Source organism: Diabrotica virgifera, chromosome 3 (assembly GCF_917563875.1).
Source record: "Diabrotica virgifera virgifera chromosome 3, PGI_DIABVI_V3a".
NCBI lineage: Eukaryota > Metazoa > Arthropoda > Insecta > Coleoptera > Chrysomelidae > Diabrotica > Diabrotica virgifera.
This window is the reverse complement of record NC_065445.1, coordinates 175,060,978-175,085,385: the sequence shown is the minus strand read 5'-3', so window position 1 is coordinate 175,085,385 and position 24,408 is coordinate 175,060,978. Positions and strand designations below refer to the sequence as shown.

Below are 24,408 nucleotides of genomic sequence, written 5' to 3'. Positions count from 1 at the left end.
CAATTTAGAGTTGATATCGGACAAACACAACAAAGGTAAAAACTTTTCTCGTACAGGGATAACTGCCGACCATTACACAATCTGCTTCTACTTCTACTTCCTCTTCTCGCTCTTTAGTTAATTGGCAATTTTGAATTGTCTTGGGACAAATACAACAAAGGCAAAAACCTTTCTAGTTTAGGGACAACTGCCGATCATTATAAGGTTTCCCTGGTGTAAGCTGGGCGAATTATCCCGAGGGATATAACTCAATAAAGAAAGAAGAAGAAGAAGATCATTACAAGATTGCGTAATGTGGCCTCGGTTAGTTGAAGTGAAGAACCCAGATGATTACAGACTGTTTATACAAAAGATTGTATTGTTATTTTACCCAGATTTGAATTATCTAGTCGTATGTAATTTTTGACATATTGTTCAAATTATTTATTATTTTATCCACTCATTTCCAATATTTTGCTTTCCTCATAACTACGTATGACGTTAACATGACATTAACATTTTTTTTTTATTTCGCATAAAGTAAAAATCAATTGAAGGCAATAAAGCAAAATAAAAACAGTTTAATTAGTAGTAATTTTTTATTCTAAAATTAACTTAATTTCTACTATGATTTTATACGACTCGCATTCACTCATGTCACTACAGAATTGTCGAAGGTTGTTTCAAATCCCACATTTGTGACTTTTTTTGCAATAATTAAATATTAAAATTTTAAATTATTGAGTTATTAACTCTAAATTGTAGATGATTAAGGGATTTTTCTCTTACTGACAGGATGAGCTGGCCAAAATACCCATGCAGGCAGAGGCCAATAAACCAAAGAAGAAAAAGACATACATAACCTGATAAAACTGAGTTTGAAGCATAGAGGTATATATTAACATAGAGGGAGCCTACCTTCCGCGCTTCCTGACGACAAGATCTCTGGGACTGGTTTGCTGCATCTCCTTCTAACACATTGTATCGAGAATCTATAATCACATTCAGTGTGAATATAGGCACGGAAGAGGAGGACAACTGTAGCAGCTTTACTATGCGTAAGAGTGAAACAGCACTAATCCAAATAAAAAAGATGGTGTCGTCACTTCGCTCTGAATGACACTCTCTCTATGCTAATATTTAACTCTATGGTTTGAAGGTCATCTTTGAAGGTTTGAAGTCACTAAGTTTGAAGGTTTCTACGTCATACGTAGAATTAGAATTATGACCGAAGTTAACTAGCTTACGTTTAAAGGTATAAAGGTGGAAACTATCCATAATGGTAATGTGAATTATAAGTTAATACCGATAAAATCCCACCTTCAGTAGTTTCATTTCTTTTTATCTCACAACTTAATATATTTTCAATCTTTTAAGATATTTTGCCGGTTATTAGCGCGCTCATCACTGTATAACGCAATATAACTTTATAAAATAAACACAATATAAGTTTTAAATTCCAATAAATACAGCACATATGCTAATGTAACTGATATTGAAAATAATAAACATCAAAATTCATAATCGTAAACAAGGTATAAAAGTATACTGACCCATTGTTAAAAAAATCCTTTAAAAATTCTTCAAAGTTAATTATTGATATAAATTACAATAATTATTTCGTTAAATAATAGTATATTGTACAACAAGAGAGAAACAAGACATATTTCTCACGAGCGCAGAAGTTTGTTGGCACGAGCCGAGGCACGAGGCGAGTGCCGCAAATCAAGCGAGAGAGAAATATGTCATTTTCTCTCGTGTTGTACACTGTACTTTTTCTATGGATGCGTTTTTGTTAAGAGTTCAAACTTCAAAATTAAATAATTTAGGTGCTTTTAAGTATATTATATGCCTAAAGTGAAATAAAATACATATATACAAATAGGTATTTAATATTCTTAATATTTATATACCTTATTTATTTAAAATTATAATTCACAGTTGAACAGTCTTAAAAGGTAATTTTTGATAAGTTTTTGACAAGTTTGAACACATTTTGTTTGACAAAAATAATTGTGTTTGTATTGTGCATACTACCATGGAAATGGCGATCATATGTATATTCTCACTGCCTGAGAAATTGTTCATTTTGAATATATGTAAGTAGTGAGAGAAGTTGCACATTGTATTGCATCCATAGAAAAACAAGTTTGAGTAATTTTATTTGCAGGTTATATAAGACTAATAATAATATTAAAAGTGACATTCGCCACTTGAAGCTAATGAAGCCCTTGAGTTATGACCCGTGCGTAATAAACTATTACTCAGGGGTAAAGTAATGGGTGATATTATCTATTCAAAAATAGTGAATACTGAGCATGTTATTAAACGGTCGTAGAAAAATTAATTTAACAAAAAACCCATAACCTTTCATTAAAACAGATATACCAAAATTTTGTCTTTCTGATTTTTATACATATTCCCATAAAAAGCACTATGCCACCAACAAAATGGAAATTTGTAAACTTGTTTATTCTAGTGAAAACTATTTACAGCAAATGATCCTTCCTGGGCTTTCATTTATCCTAAGCTGTCACGTTATAATTATTATTATTAACTGTAATCAAAATTGGAATAATGAGTATTTAGCTTTAAATAAATCAATTTACAATAAATTCGAGGGGTCATCCGCTGGTTGTGTGTGCCATAGATTGTGGATTCTTGCAGACGTTTCGTCGAAATGACATTTGACATTGTCAATGCTTTTTATTCCGAACGAGCATTCTAAAGCCTACTAATGAAAACCATCGACAGTTTAAATTTTGATGAAACATCTGCAAGAATCTCCCAATCTACGGGACACAAACAACCAATAGTAGGAGAGCCTTGCATGTTAAATTTGCAGTTACTAAGCCGTCATGGGGATCTATTGGGTTGTGAAGATGAGGTTCTAAAACCAAAAAAAGTTAAATTTTCCATTTTAGTGGGGATTTTCCATTCTTAATGTAATTTTCCATTTTCAAAAATCGTTTTTTCCGATTATAACACTATCCATAATTCGAAATAATTAATGTCTCTAATAAAACTTACCTAATTTTACGTAAGGAATTCAAATCTACAATATAAAATGGGGGTTCCTATTGAAGATTTTAAAGTAATACAAGTAAACATTTTAAACCATTTAAAAAAATTTTAAATCAAGTAAACCATTTTAAAATAAACCAAAACTCCGCAGGGGGGGTCGTGTTTGGTGTCATTTAATAGATTTTTGAAAAATATTGAAAACGGATTTTTCAGATTTTCGATCGGATGTTCATTTCGCGAAATATTCACTTTTTATGTGAAACTTTGTGACTTACCCATTTCGTTCTTTCATTCTTCTTTCTAAGGATACATTTTTTTACGGACTGCCCCCCATCGTCTGCCCCCTGTGTCGTTTCTGTATTAAGAGGTCATATATGGTAGGGGTACAGTTACAGGGTACAAGGTTTCTCCCCATCTGATTTTCTGGCGCGCTCGAGTAACTAGCAAAATCCTCGCTTGGGCTCCCTTACCACAATGGATGAGCTTATTTGATAATCTGATATTTATTATGTTTTAGGTAATAACGATTATTGGCCTTATTGTTTGGCTGCATATGTAATTCCTGTGATTATCTGCTCCTTTACACTGCCAATATTGCCTGAAAGTCCGAAGTACTTGTTTGTAATAAAAAGAGATCAACAAAGAGCCGTCCAACGTAAGTTTTAAGAGCCCTCGCAGACTGCAGACTTTTTATCGGCCGATAGTTTGGTCGGGTTGGGCTGTTAAGCCTCGGTTTCCTCGAAAGCGGCACCGACAAACTGCGACCGTAACACTGCGATGAATGACGTCATAAAAACTGTACCACGCAAAATAATAGCGGTGGTTTCCAAGGATGCGTTGGAAGCCACCGCTTGCTGAGTTTGCACATTCCATTGCCACAGTGAAGAACCTTGAATTTTTCACCGTAATCTGACGTAATTCATCGCAGTGTTACGGTCGCAGTTTATCGGTGCCGCTTTCGAGGAAACCGAGGCTTTAGTGCGCATACCGAGCCAACTAAATAGTCGGGTTGCTAAAGAGGGTGTAGACTAGCCAACTTGACCAACTATTCTCGAACGATTTAGTACTAAAGTTCGTATTTGACCATTCAACTGAGTACTCGCACAATGCAAAAATTATCCAGAAATGTTATTATCGCTCTCATACAATGGAGAAAACCAAGAAAAGATTGCGAGATTATTAAGTGCATCCCATTCACAATGGAAGAAATGAGAAGACGATAAAAACTAACAGAAGATGTTATCCAGAAGATTGCCATGTTAAAATGGAACATGGTTGAACACATGGGAAGAATCGAAGACAATCGTTTGATGAAGCGAATTATTGAATGGCGACCAAGGACAAGCAAGAGAAGTAGAGGCAGACCTCAAACAGGATGGCCTGATGACATCAAGTGAATGGCTGGCCACACATGGATGCAAAAAACAACAAACAGAAATGAATGGATACACCTAAAGGAGGCTTACTTCCGACGATGGATGGAACAACTATTGATGATGATGTATTCTGAGTGATAGATTATTTAGTGGGAAATAGGGAACTTGCATAAATTTTTAAATTCGAAAAAAATGTTATAAATCACAACAGAAGATAATTTAAAACATGTATCAAAGATAAAAAAGTTTTGTTTGTCTTTCGTTTGGTCCCCAAAGGCGATTAAAAATTCAAATTAAAACAGGTGGTCCAAAACGCGTCGTGACGTCACTGGGTTGTACATTTACATTTTTCCCACAAAGTAAACAGAATTTTAAATTAGACGTTATAAACGTCAGTAGAAAATACATTTATTTGAGGTTACAAGTGTTTTTGATCGTTTGACCTATTCATAGAAAACATGTACTTTTACAAAATGGTTTAATTTTCAATAGTAAACCTTCGTTCCTTTTCTTCAAAAACAGTATAAAACTCCCAATTTTAACAAACTGGTATATATTATTACAATGACATACGATAAATATCATTAGAATATACATATTTTTGACTTATTCCACGACGATGAGCTGGCCAAATACCCAAGTAGGTGGAGGCCAATAAACTAAATAAAGAGAAGAAGAATATACCTAAATATAAGGTTGTGTCTAGGTATACGCTAACGTGTACGCAAATAAAAAAGTTAGAGTGTCAGTGATTTCTTATTTTTTACTGACCAAGTATTACCGTCCAAGATTAAAATAAAAGGAAGACCTAAAGCTTTCACAATAATAATTAACTTGTTCTGAAGCTATTATCCTTGTGACAGTTTTGTAATCAACTATTCTAAATGGGAACTAAGCCACAATTTAACTAAAAAATTGATTTTATTAACGTTTCGACGTCTAAACCGGATGCCGTTGTCAAAATACAAAATATTATGAAATTAAACAAAAATGTTGTTGCTTAGTAAAAAATGTTTTCTAATAATTTATTTAATCTGACTAATTTTTGTATTTTGACAATGACATCCGATTTGGACGTCGAAACTTTAATAAAATAATTTTTTTAGTTAAATTGTGGCTTATTTTGCATTTAGAATAGTTGATTATAATAATTCACTTACGTATAAAAATTATTTTAACAATATTTTGTACCTACATGCCATGTCAATTAAATACATATAATTATTTTGCTTACCTAAATATATACTTATATATACATACATTGATTTATTACGATTAAGTTTGAAACATCTGAATAGTTCTGCTTCCCTTCTCTTAACAAATATTTTTCTATCAAACAAACACTAAACATATCAAACTAGCATGTACCAAAATATATAGTCACTGCGCAAGCTAAATAATGACGTCACTGACTTAATGAAGTTTAATTCGCGTCTACCTAACTTTTTATTTGCGTACACGTTAGCGTGTACTTAGACACAGCGAAATATAACCATAATAAAAACTAATGCAAAACTATGTGACGTCACGGGCCGTTTGAACTATTTTATACCGCAGAAGACTTTAAATATGTATTTCTAAGTTATTACGAGTTTTTGAAGCGTGAAATTTTGGAAATCTCATTTTTAAACAAAACTGAACATTATTATCTAATAAAAAAAATGTGCAAGTTCCCTATTCTACACAATGTATTCTAAATTACTTGATTACCTACCCAAAAAAGTTTTTCACCTTTTATCGGATGATCATATCTAGCTTCAATGAACTTCTTCTTGTAGTTCTTTCTCCTGTCGGAGGTTGCCTATCATCACAGCTGTCCGTACCTTATTAGCGGCTGCCAATAAGGCTCATCCAAGAAATTCTTCTTCTACCTATGGATCTTTTCCCCTCAAAGGATCTTTGCCCTGCATTATGAGCCTTAATATCTCATATTTCGTACCTCTAGTAATGTGGCCCAAATATTCCAGCTTTCTTGATTTGATATTCTTTATCACCTCGCAATCATTTTGTAGCCTTTTAAGACTTCTGCATTCGTAACTCGTTGGATCCATGGTATTTTCAAAATCCTTCTATCGCATCACATCTCAAATGCTTCCAACTTCTTTATGTTCTCTACCTTTAGTGTCCAGCTTTCCATTCCATACAACAAAGTCGAGAACACGTAGCATCTTAGGGCTTATTTTCAGCTCAAGAGGAAGGTCATCTTTTCATTTTTATAAATGCTTTTCTTGCAATTTCGTTGCGTGTCCTGATTTCTCTACCTTGGTCGTTGTTTTCTGTTACCCAGGACCTCGATTTTTGACCCTTCGCTTCGTTATCGAACGTATTTGCTTCGTATTTGTTTAGTGTACAGATAGCGAATGATCGATAACGAAGCGAAGGGCCAAAAATCGAGGCCCAGGTTCCCAGATTTACCAACAGATATTGAAACCGGTGTGGACCTGTGGCCTACAATTATGGGGCTGTACCAAAAAAAGCAATTACCGAAATTTAGAAACATTCCAGAACCGAATATTAAGGAATATTGTATGTGCTTCTTGGTATGTTCGGAATGACGATTTGCGTAGAGATCTTAAAATCGAATCTATTTCAAATAAAATTAAGAAAGTCGCCAGGAGACATGAAGAGAGGCTCCATAAGCATCCCAACCATGACGCACTTCAGCTTCTGTCAACGAACCCCAGATGTGAAGGCTCAAGAGGACTAAACCGTTCGAGCTCGTGTAATGTGTGAAGTTGTGCCGGGCTTAGTTAGTGTTTTGCATTGTATTGTAGCTACAACAAAGACGTGAGCAATTCGTGAAAAGCAGAGTCAGTGCTGTGCTGTGTAGCCACAACAAAGAAGTGGGCATTTCATGTGAAAAAAAGCTAGGATGGACCAGGTGACATCTAGTTTACAAAGATTTTTAGTGAAATTAGGTTAAAGTAAAAATACTGATTAATCTTGTGGATTAGGTGTATTTATAAAAAGTTTCCCAGATATTTGTAGTTATTCACTCTCTCTACTTGGTTTCCCTCGATATCTAGGCTTTCTACTGTGTGTTGCTTAGAAGTAATCATGAACTTTGTTTTCTTAACGTTCATTTGTAGTCCATATTTTATACTGGATGCTATTTACTAATCGTTGTAGTGCTTCTGAATGAACTAGTCATGCTAATTGGACCACCCAGGTTTCTACAATTAACGATTGTGAATAAGACAGAAAAATATTCGCTCGGCACGAGTATCGGACACCAAAACTAGGAGAGAATTATTGAACTATTGGCCGATAAAATAATCGGCGTGTGTGCGCAAGTCCTAGTTAGCCAATACTGATTAAACCGTCGGCCGATGGTTGGCCGACAGATTAGTTTGAAGGCAATCGGGAAGCTAATCAAACTTTTTTATCGGCCGATACTGAATCGGTGTAATGTGCGCATATGCATTCCTCTCTGTACTGGTTAATAAGCCGACCAAACTATCGGCCGATAAAAAGTCTGCAGTCTGCGGGGCTCTAAGGTAAATTTCGTGCATACACTGACCGGCACCAAAAAAATGGCCACTCTATATATTTCAGAAAATGAAAATTCATTGTTTTATGCACTGTTTCATATTGTATACTCAACATCTTTCATTTTAAACCAAAAATGGCCGTTACTGCTTGATTCCTTAGCATAATTTATTTAACTAGAAGGCCACAAACGAAAATAGTGTAATATCGAAATGAATTACAAATAATAAAACTTACGAGTGAACTTGAACAATTGCCTAATATCGGGTATTATGCCCTAAAACATCAGTAACCGTTTACATACGATTTGGAAAGGAACGAATTTTGAATAAAAGCTTAAGGAATACGTTCATATTCTTCTAGAAGCATGTTTTGAAGTCCTGCAAAACTTTGACTTGTTGACTTCTAACCCTATGATGAAGTTCATCCCAATGATGTTCGATGATATTCAAATCAAGGCTGCAGGCTGGCCATTCTAGAGTATTAATTCCTGCTTCCGTGCAGGCTTCCATGCGGCCGTGCATTGTCATGCGTAAAGACGAAACCGTCTGGAAAAGACTTCGAAATTGTCGAAAAGACAACGAAATTGTCCCCAATAGATGCACCAAATGGAACTACTGCTTCTGCCAAAACATCCTCTATGACACCACCACCGCCAAATTTTCTTCTCTGAGGCATACCAGCTTGGGCATATCTTTCATTTCTCTATCTCCAAACCCTCTCTCGGCCATCGCCAGACTTAATTACTTAATTACACGTTTAAAAAACTAAATTACTGATTATTAAGGGCCGGTTGTTCGAACGCTAATCAAGAAGTTGATTATAATTAAGTCCCCTTAACAACCATCAAATAATAACACCCCTCATTGGTAGGTCAATCAGTTGATTGTAATCAATTATGTTAATTATCATTATGATAATTAACATAATTGATTGATTAATTAATTATTCATTAATAATTAACGTAACGATTATTAACATAATTGATTACTAAATCTCATAATTGTAATCAATTATGTTTTCAGCAACCCAAACAAAGTTGACATTGACAGTTGGTGACAGTAATGAAATATTTGATAATGATCAGTTGATTCCATTTTTGATTAGCGTTCTAACAACCGGCCCTATGTTTTCAACTTAGAAGATAAACAGCGACTACAGAAAACAACAACATAAACGTCAAAACTAAATCACAAACTGTCAAAATTAAGCATAATATAATATGATCATAGACTTATACGGTATGGTGCAAATGAAAGGAATGCATGCCTTATTTCGTAAACTGGCGACTTTAAGGAAAAATCCCGAAACAGGTCGATTTTTATTTTTAAGTTATGATATTGTGGCATATATGGTATACTACTGACGTCATCCATCTGGGCGTGATTACGTAATCGATGATTTTTTTAAATGAGAATAGGGATCGTGTGCTAGCTCATTTGGAAGGTTCTTCAATTCTCTATTCAGTAATATAAACATTTACATAATTATTTATACAGGGTGTCCCTAAAGAAGTTTTTAATTAAATTATTTGAAAAAAAAAGAAGAATGTATGTAATTTTTTTAATTCAAAATACATTTTACTGTGACTCGAAAACTAAAAATGTTTATTTCACAAATAAACCTTGCTTTTCGATTAAACTCAATGTTCAAGCCAGCTCCCGCCAGCGACCTGCCTCTTTTGAGAACATTTAGTTTAAGCGAAAAGCAATGTTTATTTGTGAAATAAACTTTGTTTTCTGATTTGTGAAAGCAGTAAAATGTATTTTGAATTAAATAAATTACATACATTTTTCTTTTTTTGTCAAATAATTTAATTTAATAAAATTTTTTTGGACACCCTGTATAAATAATTATGTAAATGCTTATATTACTGAACAGAGAATTGAAGAACCTTTCAAATGAGCTAGCACACGACTCCTATTCTCATTTAAAAAAAATCATCGATTACGTAATCACTCCCAGATGGATGACATCACTAGTATACCTTATATGCCACAATATCATAACTTAAAAATAAAACGCCGACCTGTTTCGGGATTTTTCCTTAAAGTCGTTCGTTTACGAAATAACGAATTTATTCCTTTCATTTGCACCATACTGTATATTATCATAGACAGAGTGTTATTCAGAGCGAAGTGACGACACCATCTTTTTTATTTGGCTCAGTGCTGTTTCACTCTTACGCATAGTAAAGCTGCGACAGTAGTCCTTCCCTTCCGTGCCTATACTCTCACTTAATGTCTTCTTTGTTTCTCGATACAATGTGCTAGAAAGAGATACCACAAATCAGTCCGAGAGATCTTGTAGTCAGGAAGCGCGGAGGGTAGGCACACTCTATGTTAGTATATACCTCTATGTATATGATCGCAATAAATAAATAAAAATTGAGACACTATATGAAACAGTGCATAAAACTTCCAAAGAATTTTTATTTTCGGAAATTTATAGAGTGGCCACATTTTTTGCCGGTCAGTGTAGTTGTCCTAATTTTTAACGACGTTCTGTAAATTTGTAGAATTAAACCGTCTCAGGAATTCAAAACAATCTGCAGTAAATTTAGAAATATTGGAACTAAAAAAAGAACAACAAGACAACGAAAAAAACACCAGGGTTGGCTGGAGTATTGGAAAAGTTTTAGTAGATCGTTCTTTGTTGTTACCTCTGTTATTGGTTTGTTCTCTTCAAGCTGGACAGCAATTAAGTGGAATCAATGCGGTAAGAATGACTCAAATTATCATCTGTAATTGTACGCGGACAATTCTTTAATGGACAAAACACTGAAAATTACTAGTTCCGCCCCTTTCACGAAATTTATTTTCTAACAAGGAGTGGTGGCAACTGTTTCGGCAGGTGACGAATCTTTTTTTGGTCAAATGTTTCAACACGTTTACTAATATGTGCGGCGGAAGGATGAAGAGATCTAGAATAAGGACCCCGCACTCCTTATGGAAAAGTGGTCCCTGTCAAATTTAACGAAAGTTTGGTCAATGATACTACTCGATGTGTAGATTAAAAAAGTCCATGGGAGGTGGGTCTGAATAACTACTATTCTCGAGCTACAGCCTTCTGAAGTTATTGGATTCGAGTGCTCGGTTTACGTTAAGTGCTCAATTTCTTCATGCATACTTGCGTGTTGTATATGAATTCGTATTCGCATCGTATTTTAGTCTTTAGAAAACCTCCGAAAAGTCCTCAGAAAACTAAAGAAGTGCGGTATAAAATGTGCTTCTATAGCAATATAAGAAATATCATGTTTTCATGAATGCTTCACAGTTATGCAATACCAGCAAAGCAGTTCCGCCTTATCTTTAGAATAATACTGAAGAGTGGCGGATCTAGGGGGGAATGGGGTAATTCCACCCGTAACATGCTCCGGAATTAAAGAAAAACATGTTTTTTATTTAACGAGAATGAATAAGAAGATGGAGCCATCAAAACACATTTATAACCAAAGACCGGATGGTGTGAGGAAAAGACGTAGGCCCAGAGTACGGTTTAAGGGCCAGGTGGAAGACGAGTTACGGTGTGAAGAGTACGAAATTGGAAAACCAAGGCGAACGATAGGAAGAAATGGAAGCTGATTCTTCAACAGACCGAGGTTCACCAGGAGTTCTAGAGCCAGTGATGATGAACTTTTTAATACAAAATATTGTACAATGGATGGTGCTGCAGCTGAAACTGCTCAACAATTATTACAGAGGTTATTAATTCCCAATGTTGTACAAGCTAGAGTTGAGACTGATAATCTAATTAGAAGGAATGGTCAATGTAGAAGGCTTCATAATCATGATTTTGCCAACTTTCCTGTTTTCGACTTAGAATAACTAAAGATCTTACGATTGAGATATATTAAATTAAACTGGCACCATCTTACATACAAGATAAAATAATTAGAGACAATGACGAAGAGTTTCAAATTTATGAGAATATGGATGAACCGGGATTCATAAGTTTGAATATTTTCTAGGTTTCGGCAAGCTACAAAACACCAAATATTCATTTTCTACCTGTCCAAATACTACCAAATGTTCCTAGTGTACCTGTCAATCTGGTGCGAGAACTGTGGGTACTTGTGCTCATCCAGTGTGTTGGTTTTTAGGCTTTGCAAGACATCAACCCAATGTTAAGTATCCTGATAAGTCGTTAGTTAACATGACATATGATGCATCTAACCGAAATCAGCAAAATCTTAACGTACAGATAGTCGAAGATAACTTAAACCCGATTTTTCCATACATAATTGTAATTAATATTTTCTCTACTTGTCTTGTATCTGATAATCGGGACAAGTTTCATGTCAGCTAATGTATTTTTTATATTTCGGCAACTTTTTCTTTAGTTCTGGACCGTGTTACGGGGGGAATTCCCCCATTCCCCCCTAGATCCGCCACTGTTCAGTAGTATTCTAAAGATAAGGTGGAACTGCAGCTTTGCTGGTATTGTAGCGATATAATTCTTATATCGCTCTAGTAGCACATTTTATATCGCACTTCTTTAGTTTTCGGAGGACTTTTTTGAGGTTTCCTGAAGACTAAAATACGATGCATCTATTTTTGACCACGAATTCATATAGAAGACGAAAGTATGCATGAAGAAAATGAGTCTCTCTTCTTCCTATAATAAATATTTTCGTTGACTTGACCGTGAATTAGTGCAATTAACGTAAACCGAGCACTTGAATCCAACAACTTCAGAAGGCTGTAGCTCGAGAATAGTAGTTATTTAGACCCAGGTCCCCTGGACTTTTTTAATCTACACATCGAGAAGTATCATTGACCAAACTTCCGTTAAATTTGACCGGGACCACTTTTCCATAAGGAGTGTTGCATTGAATTGGTCTAAACTGCTCCTTATGATTTTGTCTGAATTTTTTATTTATTTTTTTTTTTGACAAAATGATTTAAACTGTTAAAAAATTCCAGATTTTAAACCTCGAAACTAACGTAAAAGCCCATACTCCTTGATAAAATGTCTGCAGGCAGTTGTTTTTAAGATAAGTTGATTACCTAGACCTAGAGGAAGAAGAAAACACATTTATTGTGCCTCCCTGCAACGGCGGATCCAGCAACCTTGCAAGGAGGGGGCAATGAAATAAAAATTTTCTCGTCACTCGCGTATACAGGATTCTTTTTCGGTATGGGCTGTTACTTTATTTTTCTTCATGTACCATGTCCTTTCAGAACGTTGGTTACTATCATATCTATCTTAATTTTATTCACTGCCACACTAAATCAACCACGAAGTGCTTTTTCGTCCTGGACTGCGTTTGCCTTCTATTTTCACTTGCATAATATTTTGTAGCAACCTATATTTGAAACATCTCATTACATGTCCAAAATACTCCACTTTTCTCTTCTTGATGCCTTCTATAATCTCAGTAGTCTTGCTGACACGTTCTAATATTGTGGAGTTTCGAATCTTCTTCACCCAAGATACTTTTAAAATTCTTCTATCACCACCTTTCGAAAGCCTCAAGGCGATTTAGGTAAGTAGTTCGATTTCATTCACAGTCCAAGACTCGACACCATACAGTAAGACGGAGAACACGTACTTTGGAGAAGGAATTCTGTTTTATGTTTCATTCCGTTATTCAGTTGTCAACAGGACACAAAACTCACTATTTATTTTCAATCGTAATTATCTCTTTCTTAAAAAAAGGCGTTACCAGGCGAAGTCTCAAGGAGGGGGCAATTGACCCCATTGACCCCCCCTTGGATCCGCGCCTGCCTCCCTGTACTTCTACCATACCGTAGAGAACCGAATTTGACACCGAAGTTTACAGAAATTAGACGAACGTTTAACAAAGTGCAAGAGCATAAGCATTTGCAAACGCATGAAACGAACATTTTCTAGTAGATCCATTAAACCAAACAGGAATTGGCACACACTGTGCCTTAGGTACATTAGAGTGACTCAAACCGTTTCATACTCAATACTATGGAATAAATAATAGAACACAACACAATAAAAATCATTGTCGATTCTTTGAGAACGCTATTTGGCAACATAAGCAGTGAGCGGTATATACAAACGTTGAATAAAAATAAAAATAGACAAAGAAATCTTGCCATGATACTATGCATAGTACCGCTGGAGGACATAATTACTAATGCCTAATCGAAAATCATGAATTACTGCAGAATATCGTATAAGAAATCCGAATCGAAATTTCATGAATACAACATGGAACCAAATCACCTAAAAGCGATCTCACGTTTTTGGAAAACAGAGCTGTCAAATACCTAAATGTTAACAAGAACATTGTAATGTCCTACGTAAAAGCGAAAATTAGAGCAGAAATTAATAGTCCATTTACTCACGGTTTTTGCTGTAAATTTTAAAGAACTGCTTGGATTGACATGAAATGTGTCATACACATAGCTAACATGTCAAAGAAAAAAGTGATATTGTGCCGATGAGTGCTTTTCCCCTTAAGGTGAGTTTCACTCCTACTTGGGGCGAAAAAACATACGTTCAAAACAAGTCCGGAATTGAACAAATTGACTAATTCTAAGCACCTTTTGTTCTATACAGTTTTTTCACAAAGTCAATAATTTTCTAGTTATTTGCGAGTGAATATGTTCATTTTTCAGCAAAAAACCACATTGGACGGTTTTTCGCAAATAACTCAAAAAGTAAGTATTTAATCGAAAAAAATATTCTTAGCAAAAATATAGCTTACAAAAAAGACAAAAAAAAATGGTGTATACATGAAGTCTGTAGACCCAGTAGAAGCAGAGTTGTAGCTAATGAAAATTAAATTCATATTCGTCAAATTTCAAATCGACTATTTCAACGTGAAATAACCAAAAACCTAATACTTTTCCGGAAAAACTCATCACAACTTTTTTAAAGTGTTTAAAAAAATATTTACCTTTGTTTTTTAAAAAAGTTGGCATCAAAACTAAAGTAAGTTACCCTCAACATAAAGATGGTTTTTTGAAAAAAAAAATCGTAAAAATCACTCCCTAAGTAGCGTCCCAAATTAAATTAATCGTTACCGCTTCACAAGTTACTTTACTTACGTATTGTTTATATGATCTGTAAATTTCATCGATTCAAAGTGCTCATTTTAAAAGAAAATTGGTTTTAAAGTAAAACAATTTTTTACTTAATTTTGAAGAAATTCCTTTTTTTTTCAAAATAACTTAAAAATTATTAGAGATACACAAATTTAAGGAACAACTGACAAACTGCCAAAGAAGAATACTATAACAGGACAGCACATCTATACAAAGTCCCAAAAATTCATAAAGAAGATTGTAACGAGGTCGTTGCGTTGTTGCTCCAGGTAACTAAATCAGTCGAAGAAAAGAGTTCGCTTTTTAAGACATTTTTATTTGGAATCAAAACATACAAAAGATAAGATAATTAGCCTTAATTACTCGTTAATTTCGTTAATAAAATATGATGTGACGATATTTTGTACATGAATGAATGCTTTTGACGATCGCGTGAAATAGGAATTGCTTTTATTAATACGACATGAATGTATAAGGAAAGGGAGGAAAGGGAATCTCGCTCAGCTCGCCAGATGAAAAGACGTATTAGGGATATACAATCACCGCTCGTATAAGGATAGGTTAAAGGATAGGTAAGAGAAAAACTGTCGGATTCGCTCAGCACGCCAAAACGACAGCGGAAAATGGTCGGGAAATACTATCTACATAAACTCGCCTCTTATACCTCGCTGTTGTTTATTATTCTTCGATCAACGCTCCAAGAATAATAATAATAAACTAGGCTTTTCGATCCTTTTATATCGTCCAAGACGGTACAAAAACACGTTTTACTTAATTCATTGGCGTACTCTAGACGATAAAATTATATTATCGTCACAAGATATACCCGGAGACACCATTATTATTATAACACCATAGCCAAGCATATCAATTTTAATTTTGACAACAAATAACCTTCACAATTAAATAACCTTGGCGGTTACACACTCTTTAAAAACAGTTTTGCTTATTATTCTTTCTGAAAACGATTTCCGGAGTGGATATTGATACGTCAAATCTTTTTAAGTAAAAATGTAATTGACATTGCAAACAACTGTGGCTAATCCAATATAAACATAATATTTAGCATATATTTAACTATAGTATACCCTTTTATACAGCTATTCGCTTCGTGCGTGACCATTGTGGTGGTACATGAAACGATGCCAGCGTGAGTATTTGTTATTTGTTATGTCAGTGCCGTTGTTTGTATAACAAATTTTATCAAAATTGGTAAATAAATGTTGAGCAAGTATTTAATACGGCTAATAATAGCCAAAAAATTAAGCGTAATTTCTATAGTTCTCCAATAATGACAAATAAATTAAAGAAAATATTTAATCTAGGAGGAATAAACTCAAAAGACAGATTCACACCAAATAATGTCATAAAAATTACCAGATTCATCTTCTTTTTAGTTGACTATGTCGGCCTTCGACGGTAATCCAGTAATAAGTATCGGACAACTTATAAGACTATAATTAACTATTTAGATGGGAAATAAGCCACAACTAAATTGAAAAAAATTATTTTATGAACAGTAGTATTTTGTATTTTGACAAGGACACCCGATTTGTGCGTCGAAACGTTAATAAAATTATTTTATTCAATTTCATTGTGGCTTATTTTCCATCTAAATATTTAATTATAAAAATGCCACAAGGAAATAGCTTCAGAACAACTTAAGAATATTCGCTAGAGTTCTAAAAACAACAGTTTTTTTATATAAATGCAGACTAAAAATCTAAAACTTAAAGAAATAACTTATTTATTATATAATTAATTACCCTAACATAACTATACAGTGCGTCCATAAAGTAACGCATAAATTCATTATTTCGTTAACCGGAGAATTTAAGGAAAAATCCCGAAACAGATCGATTGTTATTTTTAAATTACGATTTTTTGGCATACATATCATACTAGTGACGTCATCCATGGAGTGATGACGTAATCGATGATTTTTTTAAATGAGAATAGGGGTCATGTAATAGCTCATTTGAAAGGGTATGTAATTCTCTATTCAATAATATAAACATTATTATAATTATTTATACAGGGTATCCAAAACATGTTTTTTTAAATTAAATTAATTGGTACAAAAAGATGAATGTATGTAATTTGTTTAATTCGAAATATATTTTATTGGTGCCAGAAAACATAAAAATGTTTTATTTAAAAAATAAACATTGATTTTCGCTTAAGCGTAATGTTAAACTTCCAAGAGGCAGGAGGGTCGCAGCGCTAACATTGAATTTAAGCGAAAAGCAATATTTATTATTTGTCAATTAAACGTGTATTCCTGTTTTCTGACAAAAGTAAAACGAATTTTGAATTAAATAAGTTACATACATTCTTCTTTTTGTCTCAATTAATTTAATTAAAAAATTCTTTTTGGACACCCTGTATAAATAATTATGTTATTGTTTGTATTACTAAATAGAGAATTAAATACCCTTTCAAATGAGCTATCACATGGCCCCTATTCTCATTTAAAAAAATCATCGATTACGTTATCAAGCCCAGATGGATGACGTCACTAGTATGATATATATGATAAAAAATTGTAATTTAAAAATAAAAATCGACCAGTTTCGGAATTTTTCCTTAAAGTCGCCGGTTTACGAAATAATGAATTTATGCGTTACTTTATGGACGCACTGTATAATTAATTAACCCGAGAAATTTAAAAGTCAATAGTATCAAAATTTCATAAATGTTAATAATGTCACAATTTCATAATTTAGTGGAGTAAACTTGCTTGCGGTTGTACCAATTACCAACAAGCATTAAAGCGCGGTAAATTTGAATTACTCCTAGTTTAAAAACGAGTATAGATTTTTTCCTTTTTGTACCCTTTGGGGTTGAAAAGATAAATTGTGATGAATTTTAGAAACACAGTTCTTAATACTACATCCATTTTATACATAAATTGGAAAAGTATCGTTAAAAAACGAATAATAATTATTAATAATTTGCAACTTCACAATATGTATTTTTCATATGCTTAACTTCAAATTGTGGTCATCAAAAATGTCAGGTGACGACGCTAGGTGTCGCGTCAGTCATGCACGGAGCGAATAAACTACGCTCTGACTGTATTCGCCAAGAGAACACCTCAGTACTTTGGTAATCATTTTTTAGTACAAGATACTTTTGACCTCAATTCTTCTACACCACATCTCAAATGCCTCGAGCTTATTCATTGTGTTTATTTTTAAAGTCCATCCTTCTATGCCATATAGGAGCACCGACCATATATAGCATTTCGTGAATCTTAGTCTTAGGTTCAAGTCAACGTCAGAGTTCGTAAAGAAGTTTCTGAATTTCATGAATGCACTTCTGGCCCTTTTAGTCTAAGAGCTAGTGAACCCTCCGACTAACGGTCGTCCTGTAAAGTAGAAATTTGTCTAGTGATAATTCATAGCACACCAAGGCTAAAAACCATGACCTGGCAGGTATCAGCCGTGCACGTGTATCTACCAGGTGAATCGAAAAGTGCATAGTTTAGGGGTAAAATAAACTTTCTCCTGTAAGGTTTAAATTTAAGTATGTGTTTGAGTAAGTCATTTAGAAGAAATGTGTACAATGACAGGCGATTCTGAAGAGCATAAGACCTTGCCTAAAACAAATTTGTTTTAGGTTTTTTGAATCATTCCAAACAGAAAAGGTCTTTAGTGATTTTCTCTTAGATTAATAGTTTTTGTTATATAAGCGATTGAAAATTTTGAAAATTGCGAAATCGGCCATTTTTAACCCTAAATCGGACATTTATCTAAAAATTTCAAAGTTGCCAAGGTAGGTAGATATTCTTTAAACATTGATTGATGAAATCCCAAAGAGTTTTTTTGCAATACAATATCGGAAACCCCTTTGTGTTTTAATTGCTAATCAAGCGGGCGCGACACTGTAGTATAAGTGAGGACGTTTGAGTTGGCATAAATTCATTATCTCGAGAATGGGCAAATTTTAAGAGAAATCCCCGGACAGGTCGATTTTTATTTTTAAATTAGGACTTTTTGGCATATATATAATACTGGTGACGTCATCCATCTGAGCGTGATGACGTAATCTATGATTTTTTTAAATGAGAGTAGGGGTTGTGTGATAGCTCATTTGAAAGGTTATTTAATTCTCTATTCACTAATATAAACATTAACATAATTATTTATACAGGGTGTACAAAAATTTTTTTTATTAAATTAACTTTGATTAAATTTGACAAATAGAAGAAAAATTTTGTTTTTACACCCTGTATAAATAATTATGTTAATGTTTATATTACTGAATAGAGAATTAAATAACCTTTCAAATGAGCTATCACACAACCCCTACTCTCATTTTAAAAAATCATCGATTACGTCATAACGCTCAGATGGATGACGTCACTAGTATTATATACATGAAAAAAAGTCCTAATTTAAAAATAAAAATCGACCTGTCTGAGGAGTTCTCTTGAAATTTGCCCATTCTCGAGATAATGAATTTATGCCAACTCAAACGTCCTCACTTTTACTACAGTGTCGCGCCCGCTTGATTATCAATTAAAAAACAAAGAGGCTTCCGATATTGTATTGCAAAATACTCTTTGGGATTTCATCAATCAATGTTGAAAGAATATCTACCTACCTTGGCAACTTTGAAATTTTTAGATAAATGTCCGATTTAGGGTTAAAAATGGCCGATTTCGCAATTTTCAAAATTTTCAATCGCTTATATAACAAAAACTATTAACTTAAGTGAAAAATCACCAAAGACCTTTTCTGTTTGGAATGATTCAAAAAACCTAAAAAAATTGTTCGATGCAAAAAAAATAATTTTAGGAAAAATCCCTAATCTTTCCCCTCGCCTGGCAAGGTCTTATGTTCTTCAGAATCGCCTGTCATTGTACACATTTCTTCTAAATGACTTACTTAAACACATACTTAAATTTAAACCTTATAGGAGAAAGTTTATTTTACCCCTAAACTATGCACTTTTCGATTCACCTGGTAGATACACGTGCACGGCTGATGCCTGCCAGGTCATGGTTTTTAGCCTTCGTGTGCTATTAATTATCACTAGGCAAATTTCTAGCCATACAGGACGACCGTTAGTCGGATTTTTCACTAGCTCTTAGACTATTTCTAAATTTATGACCTTAATATATTACTTATATTGAATATCACATTTATTTTAGGTATTTTACTACTCCAACGCAATATTCAAAAAAGCGGGATTGTCCGATAGAGCAAGTGAACTCGGTACCATTGGATCTGGTTTATGCAACAATTTCATGGCATTTTTGTCAGTATGGACAATGTCACGCTTTAACAGAAGATTTTGTATACAAGTCAGCACAATAACCTCAGCGATCTTTTTGATAATTCTAGGATTTGCAATCAAATATATTGTAAGTAAAATTCGTATTATTTCATATTTTTTTAGTTTATAGTTTGCAATCGTTCTTTATGACATTATATTTTTATATCAAATTAGGATATATTAAGTCGGGTATATGTGAGCCGAACTGTATGCGAATGCTATATTTGTATAATTTTTACGGAAGACGAACCGCTTACGAGCTGTTCATTAGGGTGGAGCGCAAATTTATTTTTTCGAATTTCATTTTCGCGGGGTGCGGAATTGATGCGTCTTTCATTTTCGAATGAAAAACTTAGATGACATTTTTTCGTATTTTCAGTCTGAAAAGTGCCCCACGATGATTGAAATTTTGAATTTTGTACAAAAAATTTTCTAAAAAAATTCAATAGAGTCAACTAGAGTCAACGATAATGTTTTATTTATTTATTTAAGCTATTAGGACTATAATATGAAGGAAAAAAAATAAAAATAGTCATATAAAGTAAAAAAATATGCTTACAAATTGAAGAATAACATAAAAACTCATTGTGAACTATAGTCTTTCTTAGTATCAAATTTAGGCTTCAAAAGGCATGATTTGAACTTATTCTTAATGAATCCGTCTCTCCTCCGTGACCCACAGAGGGCAGCACTTGCTTCTGTAACTAATTTGACACACCTTTCAGAGGATTGTGTGTGACGCGGAATTTTTCCGTGATGGCCTATGATGGCCTGAGATCCTTTCGGTACTTAAATAGTGGAGGTTCTGTCTTGGTTTTCCAATGTATCATATCGATGTAATCATCAGCATCCATATTTAAAGTAGGTACTTGGAAAATATGTAAGGCTCCTATGTATGATGTCTGTCTGATCTTCAATATTCTGCGGAGTGCAACTTCTCTGACGTACTGTCTGTTATCGGCTAACATTCCTAGTAGTATATTCTCTGAATGTCCAAAGAATGTATTTCTTTGTATGACTGGGACAATAACATTCTTCAAGTGGTTTGGCAAATAGCGCGACAGTTTTATCGTATCATATAAATGCTTGGCACCAAAAATACAAATTGGCCTAGTCTTGATCCTGAACCACATAGAAGCATATACCGTTAAAATAAATGTGCTTCGCATAATTAGGTTTTCTGACGGAGTTTGGCTTGAGACATATAATCGCAATATCCGATTAACCATTATCAACCATCTAGGTTGAAATAGTTTACCAGGATTTTTTTTTTCACAAAATGTTCAATCACAATGTCCACTATTGATATACTGACATATTTGTAGTAGATACAGTTAATCGGTGCTTAATTCCTGTGTCGATTTGGTAATATCGGGCAACGTACATTTAATTGCATCAAACGGAACAATGGGTAATACTTCACAGTTAGTAACTGCCTTGCCAATGGGACCTGTGAAACCTTTTGGTCCACTTCTAATGCCATCTAGATGTTGAAAAAGATGACGCAATGTCAGTTCATTGGCGTGTAGTTGGCATATGAACCATTGGAGTGGAGGTGGAAACTTGATTTCCAATAAACGAATAACGCCACCTTTGTTTCCTTAGTTAACGACAGTCCCATCACAACCAACAGCCATTATTTGATTTACATCGATAGAGTTCGAGGAAAGAAATGTCAGAATAGAGTTACAAAGTAGTCCTAGCTTTAGAACGAGCTCGTCAAACTCTATTTCTGTCTATAACCCGTGATGAATCGTTTTCAGTAATGAGACCAATGTCGTGGAAAGCTGCAGAAATGATTGCTACTCCAGCACGATCTGAAACCCCATAACGATCTAATGTTCTAGCAACAACCGGAAATGTGACATCAGTCATTGTGGGTGAAGAAGTGGAAATAATCGATTGCGATTGGGAGTCCTCAATTTCACCGCTTTTGTTTAATGTATCTGGCTGTTGAACATTCGGTCGTATCTTTGAAGTTGTAGGTAATCTAGAAGTACTAGGAATGGATTCCACCCTATTTGCAAGATGTTCTTCACGTTGCTCTTGTTGGTATCCACGATGGCTATGTAAATCCATCTCAATTTTTTTGGTCGCTTCACGATCTAAACTATTAATCATTATTTTATGGTCAGTTCGTTGGTCGATTAAGAAATTTCGTTCTGGTATTGGAATCTTTCGGTTTCTAGGACAGTTGCAATCTGAACTCTAAACATTTGCAAGTTGCAATATCAAACAATTTCTGGCTATCCTCACCAAACTTTAATAGCTTCTCTTTGTAACCGTCTTCGTCCTTCCTGCCTTCATAAGGTTTCAATAATGTTATATACTTACTTATCGGGGAAAACTATAATAATTCTAGCCAATATTGTTTTGTGTTCTATTTACTTATAATTGAAATTGAGTGGGAGAGTGAAGGTCGACTCCTGTGACAGGTTATAACTCTTTGGTTGCAGCGTTAGGTCGGGGGTTGGCGCGAAATTCAAAATAGATCAATTTAAGTAGCGCTGGGGCAGTCATTCTGATAAAAATAGAAATAAGTGTTATTGAAGTTTTCGATTCATATCCTAGAAGCGAATTGATACTCGTGATACTATCCCGACATCGTAAGTATTTGGGCTTACATTTAGTTTACTCTCAAAACTAATACCAAATTCTTACTTTAATGTATATATGCAATTTTAAATTATAACTAATATTAATAATACATAGATATTATATAAATAATACTAAAATATAAAATATGTACTAACTCGATATGTTAATGACTTACTAATCGTGGTATTTTCTTTCTATTGACTTCCTCTTTTAGTATGGGTAACCACATCCTACTACATTCTACCGAGGATTTTGCGATACATTTGTTTTCATTTAGCATAATTAGAGCCGCTTCTTTGAGATTTTTGTCTTTTTACTATCTGTTTCTTTTAGGACTATACTTGAATCTCTCCACTGAACTCTATGTTCATTATCCCATGCATGTTGACATATTTGAGATCTATCAAATTCTCTATTTTTAATATAAGATTGATGTTCACTTATTCTAACGTCTAATGGTCTTGATGTTTCACCTAAATAAAATTGTTCACATTCACAAGGTATTTTATAAATACAATTCTTTGTTATTTCTTGTTCATTGTTAGGTTTAGTTTTAGATAGAATAGATCTCAATGTGTTTGTTGTTTTGAATGTTGTTGAAATGTTGAATTTATTTCCTATTGTTTTAAGTTTCTCGGATAGTCCTTTTATATATGGTATTGATATTTTCCTCGTATTATTTCTGGTGAATGTTGTAGGATCCCGTTCTAAGTTGTTCTGTTCCATTCGATCCAATCTTGACAATTCCTTATTTATAAACGATAAAGGATAATCATTTTTTAATAAAACAGATGTTAACAATTGTTTTTCTGCTTTATTTCTACTTTAACATCTGTTTTATTAAAAAATGATTATCCTTTATCGTTTATAAATAAGGAATTGTCAAGATTGGATCGAATGGAACAGAACAACTTAGAACGGGATCCTACAACATTCACCAGAAATAATACGAGGAAAATATCAATACCATATATAAAAGGACTATCCGAGAAACTTAAAACAATAGGAAATAAATTCAACATTTCAACAACATTCAAAACAACAAACACATTGAGATCTATTCTATCTAAAACTAAACCTAACAATGATCAAGAAAGAACAAAAAATTGCATTTATAAAATACCTTGTGAATGCGAACAATTTTATTTAGGTGAGACATCAAGACCATTAGACGTTAGAATAAGTGAACATCAATCTTATATTAAAAATAGAGAATTTGAGAGATCTCAAATATGTCAACACGCATGGGATAATGAACATAGAGTTCAGTGGAGAGATTCAAGTATAGTCCTGAAAGAATCAGATAGTAAAAAGAGAAAAATCAAAGAAGCGGCTCTAATTATGCTAAATGAAACCAATTGTGTCGCAAATTCCTCGGTAGAATGCAGTAGGATGTGGTTACCCATACTGAAAGAGGAAGTCAATAGAAAGAAAATACCAAGATTAGTAAGTCAATAATATCGAGCTAGTACATATTTTATATTTTAGTATTACTTATATATCTAGTATTATTAATAATATTTATAATTTAAACATGTTACATGTCAGAATTTGGTATTATTTTTTGAGAGTAAATTAATGTAAGACCAAATACTTACGATGTCGGGATAGTATCACAGGGTTTTTCCTGGTTT

At 33.7% G+C, this 24,408-nt stretch overlaps 1 protein-coding gene across 3 annotated transcripts in view; it reads left to right on the top strand.

Moving 5' to 3' along the window:
* Positions 1 to 24,408, top strand: part of LOC126881404 (solute carrier family 2, facilitated glucose transporter member 1-like) — a 204,468-nt gene that overhangs the window by 163,007 nt on the left and 17,053 nt on the right. For all 3 annotated transcript variants that reach the window (XM_050645664.1, XM_050645666.1, XM_050645665.1), the window contains 3 exons: positions 3,521 to 3,658; positions 10,387 to 10,586; positions 20,052 to 20,264. In XM_050645664.1, the coding sequence (XP_050501621.1) occupies positions 3,521 to 3,658; positions 10,387 to 10,586; positions 20,052 to 20,264 (551 nt within the window). The remainder of the gene's footprint in view (positions 1 to 3,520; positions 3,659 to 10,386; positions 10,587 to 20,051; positions 20,265 to 24,408) is intronic.